Here is a 17,152-nt window from a genome sequence, read left to right as displayed (position 1 = left end):
CAGTCACCAGATTACAACCCAATTTGACATCTATGGGAGACTTTGGACCAACATATTGAGAGCACTCTTCACCATCATCACACAAATGCCAAATCAGGGAATTTAATGGATTTACAGATGTGGAGATTTGTAGACTTAGTTTCATTATGTTTAGGGTTTTTTGGGTTGTTGTTTATTTAATTTTTTTTTTACATTTCCCACTAGTCTTTACTCTCTGCTTAGTATTTCTGCCTGCTACTTGGTGCTGAGCAGGTGCAGTGGGTTGGTGGATATTGCCAAAAACTGCATTACAAGAACAGAAGAGTTGCAGGCCAGATAACTAAACAATGAGCCGGATCTCAACATAAAACTCTCTAGCTGAAACACTGAAACACTCAGTTTATTTAAATCCAGGTTGAAGACTCACCTGTTCTCAGCTGCATTTGAATAAAGCACCAAATCCGCACTTAAGCTTAAATTTCAAAACTTACATTTTAACTACTGATTTTATCTACTGTTCTGATTTTATCTGTTTTGATTTTATATACTGTTTTGTTTGTTTGTTTGTTTGTTTGTTTGTTTGTTTGTTAATTAGTTAGTTAGTTTGTTTGCTTGTTTTAATCAATTTTAAATCATGCTTTTTGTTTTTGTTTCTAATGTCTCTGTAAAGCACTTTGAATCACCTTGTTGTTGAATTGTGCTATATAAATAAACTTGCCTTGCCTCTAAAGCCAAGGGGACCTAGAAACCCAATCCAATAATTAATTATTAATAACAATTGATCACTGAGACTAAACAACTGACATGTACTGTAATATGTTCTTAGCATAACAATCTTGATAATTCCCATTTTTATAGACATTATTTAATGGCAGGAGAAATCATGAAGCCTTAAGATGCAGTCGTTTGTATGTTGTTGAGTTACTACAGTTACTTTGGTGTTATGCATTGTCTCCTGTGATCTTGCGTCCATTTCGTTATTAATAAAAAAAAAACGTTTCTCCTCCAGGGATTCATAAATGTATCTTAATATCTAAGATAAATGACATTGTGATTAGATTTAATTAATAAATAATTAATGTGTTTTTACACTGCAGGCTGTATATAAAAAAAAACATTAATTACACTCATCCTTAACGTTGTATAAAAGTGGACAGTGGACATCTCAAGAAAGTCCTTTTGTGTCTCTATTCAATGTTTTCACACCAGACAGCAGCTTTCTAAGGAATGAAATAATAAATAGACAAATGGTATTCATCAATGACCAGTTTTCTGAGGAAGAGGTTAGAATTTCTTTTCAAAACTATCACCCGGCTGCTCACCTTTTAGCAGTATTATTCTTTAATTAACCTAAGGGGATGTTAGCGGGGCGTTAACTAAGGGAAGCAGAAGCTAATGTGATTCAGTCCTTTCAGTGACTGGCGACATTATGAAAATCCAAAATGTTTTTGTTTTTAATGTTAAGAGCTCCGCAGCGCTTTACGAATCCACAAAAGCAGATGTCTGTTCGTTGTCAATAAGGCATTGAATCACAATAACAACTCATATTAGAGATTTGGTTGATAGAGGAATAAATAATAATGCTGTTTATTCCAAGTAAATAACAAATGGCGCACACTTATTTGAGCTATTTAGCTTTTTCTCCTTTGTTTTCCTTTTTCATGTGTAGGAGGAAGCATAAATGCAGCATAATGTGTTTATCTAGCTAAAAATGATCTTTAATTTGCCATGTATTTGATAATTGAATCATTAAAATCAACACTGTCAATCAGTACTTTACATCTCATTAACTGAGATGCGACGCTTCACTGAGGGTGGTTTCAGCTGCAAAAGAGAATAAACATCTAAACATTTACAATGTAAGAAGAAGACGCAGAGTTCACCGAACAAAATGCCCAGATGTGGAACAAATTTCTAACAATTGATTTTACAGACTGTCCAGCAGTTTAAATCGTTTAAAAAAGTGATTAAAACTCAGCTGTGTCACATTTAAAGTCTTGAAGTGACACTGGCTTGTTTTTCCCGATGGTAGATAAATCCAGCAGTAATGGTTCAGATAAGGGCAACACGATGTTCGACACTTCTCTGGTAATTACTCTCTGCTGGTTTCACACACATGCACTGCAAAAATGTTACCAAGTATTTATCGCTTCATTTTTTGTAAAGAACTTCTTTTTGTCTCCAAAGGTGACCATAATTTACAAAAATAAACATCATGTTTTATTGACTATGATTTTAAATAGACATAGCCCATTAAGCCACCACAAAAGTGTTAAGCAAGGACTTAACTTCGGTACAACAGAAAGACTTTTTGCAAGCAAAAGAGTCTCCCCCTGCTGGTCATTAGAAAGAATTCCAGTTTAATTCTATCTAATTAATTCTATCTTTCATTACATTTTTTTGTGAGGTTAGAAACTACTTAGCAACCCTCTAATATCCCAACAAAGAAAGAGAAAAGAAACTGTGAATTTTCACAATTACCAACCTGGACTACTTAAAGTTGGACAAAGTTTTTAATACTGTAATAATTTGGATGATTAACGAATGAAAGTGAAAGATTTTCAGCTGTCAGTGGAATAAAGCTTTCTGCTGTGGGGAAGGGGTTATGTATACTTTTGCGAATCTATCAATAACACTAAAAGAAAAAAGGGGCAGTCAACTCTGGTGTTCCGTTATTGATTTAAGCTGACTAATTCTTGCCTCGTGTTATTATTAATGATCAATAAAGCTTGAAAATACATTTCAAGATAACTTGAAGACAATATAAACAACTGAATGAGATTATTGGGAAACTGCATTGTAGAGACAAAGTGCGGTTTGGCCCAAAATTGCCAAATCTATTTGATTCTGCTCCTCAAATATGATGACTCGCTACTTTGGCCTAAATTATAATACATTAAATATCAGTGGAAGACCTGGATGAATAAATAAATTGAAGGTCTTCTCATGTCCATTTTCAAAAGTTTCTGATATTTTTATTTACCAAATGGTCGTATAAGGAGCGCGATCTGTGCTGAAAACAATCATTATATGCAATTTGTGTCTTTTTTTCTGTGAAAGCAACATGTGAAAGCCAATTTTCACTAAAAGAAATCATCAAGTGTGTTCTTGGTGGCTCATCTCTAATCCTTCTATGTGAACCTTACAGCTCAGTGCCAACTTGACCTCTACATCATAAACCTATTCATGTCAATCTGACACGTCGAGCTGATGGGAACAGATCCACTTTGCTCCTGACAGGAACAAGGGATTTGGCCATAATGAACACTCCAGTTCCTCCAGTTCCAAAGTCGAGCCAATGAGTCAGGTCTGTGGGGCCATTTGAATAATGAGAATGAGACTAACTATGTGCAATAGACACAAGAACCCAATGAATGGCCTGCCAATCACTGTTACTGATTGCTTGTCTATGTGCTGAGGAAGAGTGTGACCAACAGAGCCAATGTCAGCAGCAGCGGCAGCAGCAGAGAGGTTTCTGAACGCAGCCCTGTAGCTACTATTATCGCACCTCCATTAAAATGCTTTTGTTTTCCTTCTGTTTCACTCTCTGTGTTGTAGTTTTACTTACAGTGTTATTTTGTGTCTCCGCTCTCCGCCGCTGAATATTAATGTCCTCTATGCTAATGGCCTTACAGCAGCTGAGGTCGACCAAGCTCCTCCTCTGAATGTTAATCCGCTGCCTCATTTGCATACGCTTAAGTGTCAAATTCCCCCACAAATCATTGCAGCTGCCTCCGTACGACGAGGTCTGCGGCCCCCCCCGAGCGACAGCACAGAAACAATGTGGTCACACCGTATGCATAGCATCAAATCCACATCAAAGACTGTTTAGATTGCCAGGTCACAGCGGGTTCACATTGTGTAAAATGAAGGTAATGGGATAGCAGTCAGCCCCGTGCAGAAATACAGGCAAGCAGGTAATAAGTATGAATGGAGCAGGTAATAAGGTTGGGATAGAAGCAGACCCCGAGTCATCTGAGCAGCAGGACTGTTTTAGCTGCAGCACAGTTATCAGTTCAAAGGTGAGCCCTGATCCCAGACAAACACACGGGACAGGTTGTGTCGTTAGCTTTTATTCCTCCTTATTTCCATGTGTGCCTCTGAGTGCATGGCAGGTGAAACGGCTGCTACTGAGAGGGGGGATAAAAAAGTTCCTCGGGATTACAAAGATAAAAGTATTTGCTTTGTTAACAAGCCTAATGCTGACAGCATGACATATCTGTTATCAGCATTCATGTTACAAATCAGAATTCACGGGGAACTGTTTTGAAAATCAATCATTTTCCACATTCTCAATTCAGCTTTGTTGCTTTTGTTCACACTTCACTTAATCCAACCGCTTTTTTTCTTTTTTAGTTAAAATAATCGATTTAAATAGATTACCTTTGTTGCAAATTTCCCCTCCCCTTTCGGTGTTTTCAGACAGTTTATCAACTAGAAATCGTCATTAATTAATCAAAGAGAACAGTTTGCATTGCCAGTTGCAGGTCTGATATTATCATCACTAGTACAGCTGAAAAGATTAGCTTAATGATCTGTGATTATCAAAAATGAATCCAGCAAATATTCTGATAATAGATGAATTTTTAGCTTTCAAATCAGAGGCGACATGCTGCTTTTCTTTAAATATGTGACAATAAACAGAACGTTTGGTTCTGAAGCGCTGTTTGAATTTAAAAAAAAAGTGATTTATGTCAAACGAATTTAGCAGAGATTCATTATTTAAACTTAAAATGTTGTCCAGTATAATAGTTACTGCCACTACATCCATGATCACTACAGCAAAGATGAAAGGATTAGCTCAGTATTGAAAAACTTCTACATAGTATTTAGTTACTACTTAGCTAATTAATTATTCATTTTTAAAGCAAACTGAAGCTGAAACAATACACCGATGGGACGTTTTCCTTTTCTGAATTACAGTAAACTAAAGAAAAGACATTGGATGGAAATTTTTCTAATCAACTGACTGAATAATTGAGAAAGAAAACAAATGTCATGCATATATATCTGTGTGTGTTCTCTACCGAAAAGTGCACCTTGAAGCCAAACTAAACAAATCAATGCATATGGTTTCATTTAAGGGGTTGCAGGTAACAAACCCATAAATATGGAAATATGTACAGCCTAAAGTAAACTACAAAACAGAAGAAGAGAAACTGATAACAAACACTCTAATGCACTAAACACAACCAAAGCTGATAAAAGACGCCGCTGTACCTTTGCAGTCCATAAGGCAATACTGCATGTTAGACAGTAATCCCAAGGAATAAAAATAGTCCGTGTAATTTTATCAATTTGCTTTTCTTCCCTTGCATGAAGGTTTTTTTCTATAGATTTCACTAAGTCGTACAGACTTCCTCTCAAGGTAAGTAAGTCTCCTCTAAGTGTCAAGTCCTTGAGTCCTGCGCCTGCCAGTGGGAGCTGCGGTTGCACCACGAGCCAAGCAAATTCAAACGCACACTCATGAATAAGACAACTGGAAGTATTTCTGACAGAAGACTAACTTCAGACGAATCCTTCAACACTTTTTAAAGGTGATGCCACACTGAGGCTTAGTCAGCTCCCCTATTAAAACCCTACTTAAAACGGCAGGAATGCAAACTATAGTGAGTCATTTTGGCTCGACGGTCTGCCAGCAAGCGCGATATTAAGTACGCTCGGAGCTATTCTTATTCTTAACAATGGCAGTTCTTTCACGATATTAAGCATCTTTACTCGGGTGATAATTCTGACAAGACTGCTGTTTGCAAGCTTGAAATCGTTTTGACAGGATCAACAAAATATAGCAGCAGCCCCAGTCAAATAATGTCACTTCATACTAAAATCCAGCAGAAGTACCCAATATCGTATGTTCTTTTGGGCGATTTTACATGTTCGGTGTCATATGCTGTACATCAAAACAACAACAATAAACCCCTTCTACTTCTCACGACAGGTTAAGAAGGGTTTTCATCCTGGAGACAGTGGCCACAGACGTAAAATGCAAATATGCAGTGCATAAACTGACACATTACATCTGTTCAAATCTCTCTAGCAGGTTAAAAACAAGAGATTTCATGTATACTCTATATCAGTGATCAGTGCTGACGGTACTAATCTAAAGTTAATTTAGTTTTATTACGATTTGTTAAAAAGTCTAACTACTGATCCCGTACAAATAATGTAAAAATACGGGAAGACACAGTGTGCATTTCTTTGCCTGTGATGACTTTTTGGCAGCAAAATAACGACATATTTCTGTTCATGCATGGCTCATATAACACATGAATATTTCTTTAATTGGTGTAGTAGGATTCCCTTATGCAAAGGGAACAGTTCATTCTTTTTTTATATAGTTTTAATAAGGTCAGAAGAAGACAAAGACGCATATTTAAAGGAAGAAATAACACATTTTTGGCAATTATTCTTAGAGCAGTGTCATCTGTGGGCTTCCAACCAATACATTTTCAAAACTAAAAAAACTCCCTCCATAAAACAGCAGTTAACTATTCGCAGTTTGGCTATTAAACTCTGAAGGACATGGATCCGCGAAATCTGCTAGCAGCAAAATCTCGATAAAATATTCACTATCCAGCAGGACAATTTGGCTGTATTCTTTTAATGGAATTCACTTTCTTTTGAGAGGGAGAGCGACATCCCAAACTTCCTGTTTTGTAACAACACCAGCATGACCCTGCGCTGCTCTTGTTTCTAAATGTGCTCTGACTTTTAAAGTTGTCTTGGAGGAGATGGACTGAGTAGCAAGCAGCCCAGTGATAAAACAAGCAATAGAATGACCCTTCAGGCACGCATCATCATCATTAGGACACCAGCACCGGCCAACCGCGCTTTACAGGAAGTAAAAGGCTCCAGTGAGTCTGCTTGATGAAGAATGTATAATATTTCCACTCTCAGTCTTAGTTAAGGCAAAATAGACATTATGCTGTATATGTAGATTTGTAGAGGGGGATTTCTTTTACAACCTTTTTCCTTTACCACGTATACAATAAGTTTTTTTTTTCTTCTTAAACGACAGCGGCTACTTTGCATTCATAAGGATAATTACTATATAATTTTGTTAAAAGCCTGAGCTGAGCTGCGTTACACATCTGGATGCAAACAAATTGCAAAACTCGAACCATTTATTTCGCTACTATAAGACACTACTCCTTCCTCATTACATTCACCACCTGCATTTCAATTGAACAATAAGAACGTCGCAAAAGAGAAGACATATGATACCATGGAGTAAAGTGAGAAAAAAGAGGAAGTAGGAAGCAAACATACAATGAACACCGACAGAAAAAAAGCAATTAATTATGTTATCATGCAATTATATAATTTAGTCTGAGGAGAGGTAATGGTGTAAATTGCTATGTGCCTGTACAATGTGTCTATATTCTCAATGCCATGTCCAGGCTGTATACGAGTCCGGCGTTGCTTTAAAACAAATGTCTTGTAATGTCTGTGTATGAATCTGAGATTGCTCATGTGTAAGTGCGAGTGCCGTTTGGTGCGTGTGCATATGTGTGGTACAGGAGTTGAGGTCCACTGGGGTTTGGACCACTCCGTATGAATAATGCATCAGACTGGGCCATTGCATCTCAGCAACATTGCCTTGGTCTGCTTAAAGTTGCAAGTTCCTCTTTAGGAAAGTCAGCGCCATTCTGCAAGCTGCTGCAGTAACTCAGCCGGCTTTGAAGGTTTTTCTAAAATAACAGTGAAAACATCACATGAAATAATTTAATGGGCATGTTTCTCAGTTTAAACTGTCTCATGGGATTCAAATTCTAGTCTAAAAGCTTCAAAAGGCAACAAGAAGTCAAATTATTTAAAGCAGTAAATATTTAGAGCTAAAACTATTAGTTGCTTGGCTGACAAATAGCAATTAATTACTTTAAATATCTTCCAGCTTCTCAAATGTTGTTTGTCTGTTTGTCACATTTTGTGATAGCAAACTGAAGATCTTTGGGGTATTAGACTGTGGGTCAGAAAAACATGGCCTTTTTTAAGAGGTTATGTTGAGCTCTGGGGAACTGTAATGAGAGTTTTTTCTAAATTCTAACATACCACTGATGGAATTATTCAGTCAACTAAAAAGTACTGGTAAAAAAAAGTATATATATATTTATGACAATCTTTTTTTTTTTTTTTTGCTTGAGCCGTAATATTTATATTTTCAAATGTGTAGCCAGGTTATTAAAAGATGATATTTATCGTATTTAGCTTTTTTGTTCCTCTAATGATTGTTTGCGAGGAGAACTTGACATGTTGAATGAACTTTTTATCTGCAGATTTACACATTTGTGATTACAGAACAGATGCTGAAGACAGCTGCTCCCAATACAGTACAACTCAGAAAGGGATCACCAAAGGTTCAGTCTGAATGACACTGTATGCCACACACACTTAGCACCCAATGAGATGAAGCATCAGCAGACTGACATGAAATGAATTCACCCCATGCAATCATAAATGTGCAATCAGGGCCACTTTCATTCACAAAATCTAATCCGCAGTGATGAATCGGTGTCCTGAACAGGCAGACCAGAAACTCTCCACTTCAGTGGACAAACTCTACTCCACTCCACATGGAAGAAACATATGCAAATATGCAAACACCAGGCAAAATGTAAATGTATGCAAATTAATTAAATCCAATGAAAAGGCTACTTTGCCTCGGTCTGCATAGCCTATTTGAATAGTCTTTGTGGACTTCTTAGATTTTCTGGGATTTTTTTCAAACTTTGTTATGATTAGCCTTTACATAACTTTCCCTTAGAAATGTGCCACATTTTAGAACCACAATCACAGCCGTGATTTAGCTTGATGCCCTGATTAAAAGATTTAAACTGGAGACCTCAAATGTTTAAAGTCTACTTTTGCTGATTTTTTTTACTTTTATTATTACAGCTCATCCCAACCTCAGGTGACTTACTTGGGTGACAGTAAAGCCGCGAATTTTTAACAGGTTAATTGGCCACGTGAAAGCAAAAGGACCTCCTCCACAAATCAGAAATTTCCCAACTTCATATTAAAATTTTAGGACTAGAACAATTTACTTCTGAGGACGCCTATTTCTTGTAACGTAGACTACAGACAGAGCCTGTTTACTTTCACCTTAGGAATGTTTGGTACTTTGGCATTATATCCGTATCTCCTGACTGACGGACCTTCTCGGCTCATCTTTCTCTCCCGGACCGGCATCTCGTCCCTCCTCTCCAACCCGCCACCCTCTTACCGGTACCTCGACCTAAACGGGACCGTGTAGCGGTTACGTCCGGCCGGCTCACCTCTGTGCGCGCCTGCAGCCGCTTGTTCATCTCGTAGATCCGATACTCGGGCTGGATCATGTAGGGCGAGTGTCTCCTGTAAAAGGGTCCGAACGGAGAAGAGTAGAACGGGTCGTGGGTTGGGTTGGACATGGTGGCTCCTGGCGAGGCGCACGGCGCGATTTCAACATCCAGCGGGCACAGCAGCGCACATGGGAGTGCGATGCTCTCCGAAGACCCCCAGTTGGAAGCAGCCGCTGTCGAGGCTGAGCTGCACTCTGCAAGTTGGCCTGCCTAGTTCGCTGCTATAGCGTGGTGCTGGAGGAGGGAGGAGGGAGGAAGGGGAGCAGGAGAGGAGGGGGGGAGGAACGGTGGGTAGGAGGGGGGGCAGAATTGAAGGGGGAGGAGGGAAGTCGTTTCCTGTTCCCTCAAGACCTACACTCAGTTTTGCACTCTTGCAAAGTTCAAGTAAGATCTCTATGTTCATGTGTGTATGTGTTTCGTTATTTCCTCTCGTAAGTAATTCTGCGCATGTTATTAACAAAAAAAAGCTCTATTCTTTACCTAATATTAAAATATTTCTTCAAAGTATTTCCCAACGTATCAGATTTTAAGTATGCCTGCCAACACTGGCTGAATAAAGCCTAGTGCTGGTAGGATTCAGATGCATGAAGCAATGCATGGGCATCAGTTGCAACAACAGTGCAGAGGCAGGGTGTTTAAAGCATGCTCCACACACAGAGGTGGTAAAGAGAAATCTAAAGAATATAAGACACTAAATTTAAAGCAAAAACGAGCGAAATTTAGAGTTAAAACACCAATGCCTGCTCTTTCACATATAATATATTGACTAGAATAACAATGCTGTCTGTTGACAGAGGTGCAATATCGATCGCAAATATAGCTCTTGGTCATGTTTTGACTGAAAAAGAGGTGAGAGTCTGTTGCAGCATAGGGTCAAGCATCTTCATTTTTAACAGTATCATCTCATATTATATTCTTTGCAGCAAGCTGCCTCTTGCAGTAAAAGCTGCAGATTTTATAAAAAATACAGTTAACTCTTTTTTAAAGCATTCAGTTCATATTCATTTATGTAGAGCCAGTTCAAGACTACAGATGTCTCCAGGTACGTTATTGTACGATAAAGACCCTACAATATTAGTTAAAAGGCTAAAATATCCCTACAGAAAATGTGTGAAGGGATTATATTTAAATCAGCCAGTTTTATTTCTGAAATTAAAAATACATTTTATATTGACCTTGGCTGGAACTAAAATGTATTTTTAAAAAATCCTAAGCCATAATTTGTCTGAGCTCCAAGAACTGAAGGTGTGAAGCCTCACGGTAATTGATGACAGCATACAAATGCTGATGAGGCTGCACACTAAACAGTCCATTTTATGTGTAGCATGATTTCATAACATTGTATTGATTGCGTTGCCTCTGGCCAGTGCTGCTAATGACAGAATCTCCCCGACTAGTTATGTACCAAGTGGCATCATTTGTGATTAAAGGAAGGTAGGGAAGTGTTTTCTTTTTTTCCTGCTGCTTCAATGTCCCTCCAATTCTTAATGAAGCAAAAGCTGAACTTGTGAACATGTCAGGATTGTCTTTTCTTTCAGTAACTATGTGAACAGTGGCTTGCTAATCCATCTGGTTTAAAGACACAGTGTGTAGGATATTGTGATGAATGAAATTTCCAGTTTGATAGCCTTCAGTGTTTGTACTGTGACACACAGCTAATATGAGTAATTAGAATATGAGTATAGACTATGATGTTTTTTTTATCAATTAACTTCACACAATGTGCAGAAAACAGAAAAATCTAAATCAAATGAATATTTAACATGACCACCAGTTGGCTTTAAACTGGCAGTAGTACAAAACAGCAGTTTGGAGAACTTGCCACAGTGACGATGGGAATGGATTTAGGCTACTGGCAAAAGACAAAGAGGAACAAGAGATGGCCCTGGTGTCTTCTATGTCTTCATCTAATCCCAATCTGAATCCATAATGTTGAGATCGGAACTCTGTGGGGGTCAGACCATCTGCTCCAGCACATCTTGTTCTACTTGTGGCTGAGTCTAGCTCCTTGTGATTTCAGAGTTCCTCACTTAGCCAGGAAATGGATTTGGAAGTAATCAGACAACTTCTTTTTTTGCATAAAGAACCTACGCTCTTAAAACAGGGATTTGAACATACTTGTCAAAACCATGATTTATATATAACCCATCCAAGTTCCCATTAAATTTAGCAAAGCCAGTTGGTTTATGCTAAATTAATACTTGCAGAATTTGCACGTTATGAACGCTATTATAAGATTTTTACACAGAATTAGCTGATAATGAGGAACTTGCTTTACTTAAAGTGGTGGTTTAGTGGTGCAAATATGCAGTTGCTGGCTTAGCTTTTATAGCCCCACCTTATTTCCCTGCTTATGCCTTAACATAAAAAAGCGAATTCTGCACATATAGTTTGTGTTTAATGTTTTTTGTAAAGAACATCCAGAATAAATGGCACTGTTGTTAGATGTTATGTTGTGTTTTCAATATGTAGTTTCAATGCAAAGATTCCAGCTGATGCATGCAACGAAGGAGTTAAAAGCATCCAAACTTTAATCAACACTTTTTCTTGACTCTGTGTTCAAAAGCCCGTCAGCTGTCTGTCTTCTATAGACCGTGGATTCCCCTTAAAATGTTATTAAAAGATCTTCTAAAAAGCTTTCTAACACAAGACTGACTACAAAATCATCAGAGTTATTTTGGGCGTGTGTGTGTGTTCACAATCACTTTTGCCTGTTTTGTCATGTACACTTCATTTCTCTGAGTTGGTGACTTCTAAAATATCCCAGATGAAGGTAGTACATATTGGTTACATCTCTGCTGGTTTGAATTGGCATGGACATGTATAATCCCAATTATCCATTGTCTATCTTATATATTTATTATTCAGGGAATACAACTACAGTTTAATGGTGATCCCTGTATGCAAAGGATCTATTTATAATTCACAACATAACTAGTTAGCAAATTATGACACAGGGACGGTCAATATCATATGGCAAGGAGCACTATATGCAAACAGCAAAACACAGATGGGCTCTAATTTATTTCAACATTTTCACAGTACAATCCATGCAACACATTTCAATAATATCATTTACTGTGACAGTATGTGTTACTAACATGTTGAATTTCCAAACCAGGCACACCAGTGCTTTGACGATCTTTTCTTGGCACACTGATTAAGATTTCCTCCATGTTCGCCTGCGTGACAGATTAGGCCTGGGCTGCAAAGTAGCCACAAGAATCTAAAAATAAACAGACACTCAGGCCAGACATAACGTTGCAACCAAATCTCAAATTAACTGCCCACACTGGGAATTAATGAACAGCATTTATGAAGTCTGACTTTTAATCCAAAATGGCTGAATGGGGAGAGGCAGTCTGAATCGAGTGAGATAAAAGTTGTAATCCAAATGCCTCAGGCATCCGGTTGGGTAATTAAAAAAAAAAGTTTGAAAAATCTATTAATAAACCTTTAATTAAAAACTACATTTTTAATATCTCAAGACCTTTTCAATTGACATTTCTAACAGGATTTGGTTGCCCGCCTAAAGCGCTTACCACTCGAGTGTGGCTGCAATACAGCACATTGAAGTGAACAGCTCATTTAACATATTTCAGTATTAATTTGGTTGTATAGTACATATGATAGTAAACACAACCTACACCAGTGGTGTAGTGAGCAAAAGAGTATTACTGAAAAAAATACTAAACAGAATGAAAAGAACATTTTTGCTCTGACCTTTTTTTTTTGAAAATCCACAAGAACATCACAAAAAATAATTCAGTAAATTTAAATGACCTAATTCACCATAAGTCTTTGGAAACAGTGCCATCAAGCAGCCGCAGGTTGATATGATCCATTTAAATTTTTATTAATAGATAAATATTGAGATTTCATCAGATTTCATTAAAAGCCATAAAACAATAACAATGCTATCCTATCAGACTAAAATCAGGAAAAAGCAAATGAATGACCTGACAAGTGTTATTATTTTTTGTGTTTATTTTATTTATTGTTTTTCATTTTGTGCTATGACCGTCTCTCAGGCCCTATCATGAAATCTAAACTTTTTTAAAGTGAATGGTAAATGGACTGGTTCTTATATAGCGCTTTTCTACTCTTTCTGAGCACTCAAAGCGCTGTACACAACTTTTACATTCACCCATTCACACCCATTCGCACAAGCACATTTTTCTAAGTGCTTTCTAAGGTAACATTCACACACACATTCATACTCCGATGGATGCATCGGAGAGCAATTTGGGGTTAGTATCTTGCCCAAGGATATTTGGCATGCAGACTGGGGAAGCCAGGGATCGAACCACCTACCTTCCGATCAGTAGATGACCTGCTCTACCACCTGAGCTACAGCCACCCCAAAGTGCATGTGGCTAACATCCATGTTGGTCATTAAAACAAAAGATCAAACAGGCAACTTGAGCCTACAAATGATCTAAAACACATTTGCGATTTGTGTTCACCAGCTCAAGTGATTCCAAATAAGGAAGCGCAGTTTTTCCCAGCACACATCAGCTGATGGCTCAGCTGATACCACATATCTAGATAGCATGTGCTATTTAAGCTGCCTTAGCCTACCCACAGCCCCTACAAGCAGCTTTGCAACCCACTTTCAGCTGACATCCTGCTTTCATATTGTGTCTAACTTAATCAGTGTAATAGTTATTATCATTGCTGCCTGTTTTGTTATCTGCTGGGTCCTTCCATACATCCACATAGTAGAAAGCGACACAGCTAAATGTAAACTACTGAAATAGCAAAGGAAGTAACAGAAAATAACAATCATCATTCAAAATGGTTTATATTTCTATTATTTACATATCTCAGCATGCGTGCTACAACTTATTTTGCATTAGTTGGATGCCATATTGTAGTAAATCTCTGTGTTGTGTGTATAGATCCCAATAGAAATGTAAACAACTTGGGACTACAGAGTCACAGAGAGGGAAAGTAAAATGGAAAGTGTGACTTAACACAGTGCACCGATGCTGACTCAGAGCCTTCATTTTACGCCTGGAATTTAAATGTCATCTGTATTTGGATATTTTACTTGGATAGGGTGAAATGCCTGTTAATGCAACATTAGCATCAGAATGTGATCAGACTGGACAAACTACATTCGAAGGTGGTTAAGCTAGCACTGTGATTAGATCTCAGAAATGCAGTCGGTATAGTTTGACCACATTCAAAAGAAAAACTTGAGGTCATCTTTCTCCCCCTACTTCAAACCAAGCTACAGGTAGAGGCGTTAAAGATGTTCAGATACTATTTTCAAAAACTGACCACATGGTTACACCAAGTCTAAATGGAGTTTGGAATCCATTATTTCTAAACAAGCTCAGTGTAAATGAGCTGACGGCATATTTCTGTGACTGCATCTGTTATTTAATTTTATTACACTAAGAATCTAGAACATGAATGCTGTTTTATGTGTAACCACTGACGACCTTTGACTCAACACAGAAGGATGACTGTTCAGAGGTGGGAATGTTTGAATGTTTGACCTTAAGCTCTACATTTTCTTTGTTCTCCAGAAGGTTTAGTTCAAAATTAATCACGAGGGACTCTTTTATTTTACAGCTATTAATTAACACAAGTGATGTATGTGTTGTCTTTGCGGAGGAGGACATATTTTAGTGCTGGTCAGTGAATTAAAACATTGTTAATACTGTATTTGACTTCTGTATCTGGTACTTTGTTTCACATACTTTTGTGTATTAACTTTTAATTCTATTCATGCCAAGTTTTTTTCACCTTCAGGGATAACAAAGTTGAATTGAATTAAATTGAACTTCACTGAAAGGAAACCGAATGTACCTTGAGAGTTTGTTGAATGTTTCAAGCCTCGGCCATTTGTTAAGTACAGCAGATGCATCAAGGATGTAGAAGGAGAGATGCTTTTAGTTGTGAAACAGCAAGTGAGGGAGACAAAACACTTGTGGATGAGAATGGAAATGGGTCAGGACACATATAGACACTGTGCTTCTGCTGGGTTCCCTCTTGGTGTTACTATGGTAACTCACCCTATCTCCCTACCTACCTACCTGCCTTTAACGCACAAACTACACACCTTCGCAGCCGTGCTACAGGTTTTGCACCTGAACGCACCGACGCTGCTCCTGTTCGGAAGAACCCAGCACCACGTCTTATCCTGTTTCACAGCGAAGCGTGAAAATGTTAAGTTGTAGCTGTGTTTGATGAAGCTTCTGCTGGTGTAAACAGTCACACTCGTTTGAAACGTGAAACATGTGCCAACACGCACAATGTTTGGGAGTAATTTGAAGCCTGGAGGAAGAGTCTGATTGTGGTATTAATAAAAGGAGCTCACTAGTGATTGACAAGGTGTGATGAGACAAAAGACCTGATAAAAATAGAGCAGAATTTCATAGTGAAACACACAAATGAACTACTGTAACCAGCTAAGTAACACCACCTGAGGAAAATGTTTCTCCTATCTAACTGACCAGATTTAAGCTGTTCGTGGACCCCACTGAAAGTAAAACTCACAAACTCAACTGTGAACACTAGGAAGTGTGTCCCCTATTTTGAGCACACAACTGTTTTCCAAATATGGATGAAATATACCCCGGATGCTGGAGCAGCAACTTCTATGGTGGAATCTCATTAGCATCGTAATAGCTTCCAGGCTCATTTGCATTTTGCCGTGAGTGATTTTTTTCCCCCCCCTCCTCGCTCTCTTTCCTCTTCGCTGCTGGATGGAATAATAATAAAAAAAAAAGAAGTAAAACTTTAAAGCACCATATTTTATTTCATTATTTAAGTTAAACAAATTGTAATTGAAAAGCACTTTTCAATTATGCTATTTCCTCATACTGGTGACAAATGAGTCTTACAGTTGTGTCAAGCAATTATAGGAAGACACACAAATCTACAAACTAATATTTGCATACAGGGATGACAAATTAGTGTAAATAGATTAATACATGAAGTAAATGGTTTTAGTTCTATTTCAGAAGAAGCCAATATGTGCATAGGTGCAGGGTAGAAATATGTTTGCAGTAGCATCCTGAGCTACGGTGCTGAAGTGGCATGACAGGAAACCATTATGAAGTCTGTTGCCACCAAAAACTGAAAAAAATACTGAAGAAAACATGCTTAGCTGATAAAATGATATACTTCCCAGGTCAGAAAATGTCAAACTACATATTTAAAGTGATTAACTAGGTTTTTGTGATGCCCACAGCCTTATTTAACAAGGCGGTAACATGTCCTTGTGCTGAATACAAGGATACAAACACATAGTGCAGCTTGTTAGACATCCACACTCTTCTTCTCTCATGCTGAATTTTTGCAGCGAAGCAGTTCAGCGAGCAAAGAGTTAAAATTTTCAACCAGTTCTGCCTCTGACACACACACACACACACACACACACACACACACGCACGCTCGTATCCCCACAGCCCATCACCCCTGATCACACTCAGACGCACGCACACTCCCACGCGCACACACATGCACACACAAACCCATAATTCCCAACACCACCTCCCCCTCTCCCTCCTCACCCACCGCCTCCTCCACCTCCTACCTCCCTGGGCTCCCCCGCTCCCCCCTCAACCTCCTCCTCCATTCTCCATCTCTGCCCCCCCACCACCACAACTCCCCACTCACTCACTCCCTCCCTCCACCACCGCCCCCCTCAGGTCAGTTAATAAGCGAGCCTGAGCCTGTGCCTCAGCTTGGCTGTCTGGAGGACATGCAGAGCAGTGTCTCCTGGGAATTGGCTCATGCAGAATGCTGCTCCACCGAGAGAATGGAATTTTACCCTCGCTAGGGCTCCCAGCCGCGCCGCGCAGCAGGAAACCTGACAG

The 17,152-nt window shown here is 38.6% G+C and overlaps 1 protein-coding gene across 5 annotated transcripts in view; it reads right to left on the bottom strand.

Annotated features, from left to right (window-relative positions):
* ldb2a (LIM domain binding 2a) overlaps positions 1 to 9,526 on the bottom strand; it is a 104,997-nt gene extending 95,471 nt beyond the window's left edge. For all 5 annotated transcript variants that reach the window (XM_006798870.3, XM_006798871.3, XM_087846574.1 and 2 more), the window contains exon 1: positions 9,255 to 9,526. In XM_006798870.3, the coding sequence (XP_006798933.1) occupies positions 9,255 to 9,386 (132 nt within the window). In that variant the 5' untranslated portion in view covers positions 9,387 to 9,526. The remainder of the gene's footprint in view (positions 1 to 9,254) is intronic.
* Between the last annotated feature and the right edge of the window lie 7,626 nt (positions 9,527 to 17,152).

Source organism: Neolamprologus brichardi, chromosome 2 (assembly GCF_056152115.1).
Source record: "Neolamprologus brichardi isolate AB-2024 chromosome 2, ASM5615211v1, whole genome shotgun sequence".
In the NCBI taxonomy this organism is placed as follows: Eukaryota; Metazoa; Chordata; class Actinopteri; order Cichliformes; family Cichlidae; genus Neolamprologus; species Neolamprologus brichardi.
Note: the sequence above shows the minus strand (reverse complement) of the source record. Positions and strands in the feature narration are given on the sequence as shown.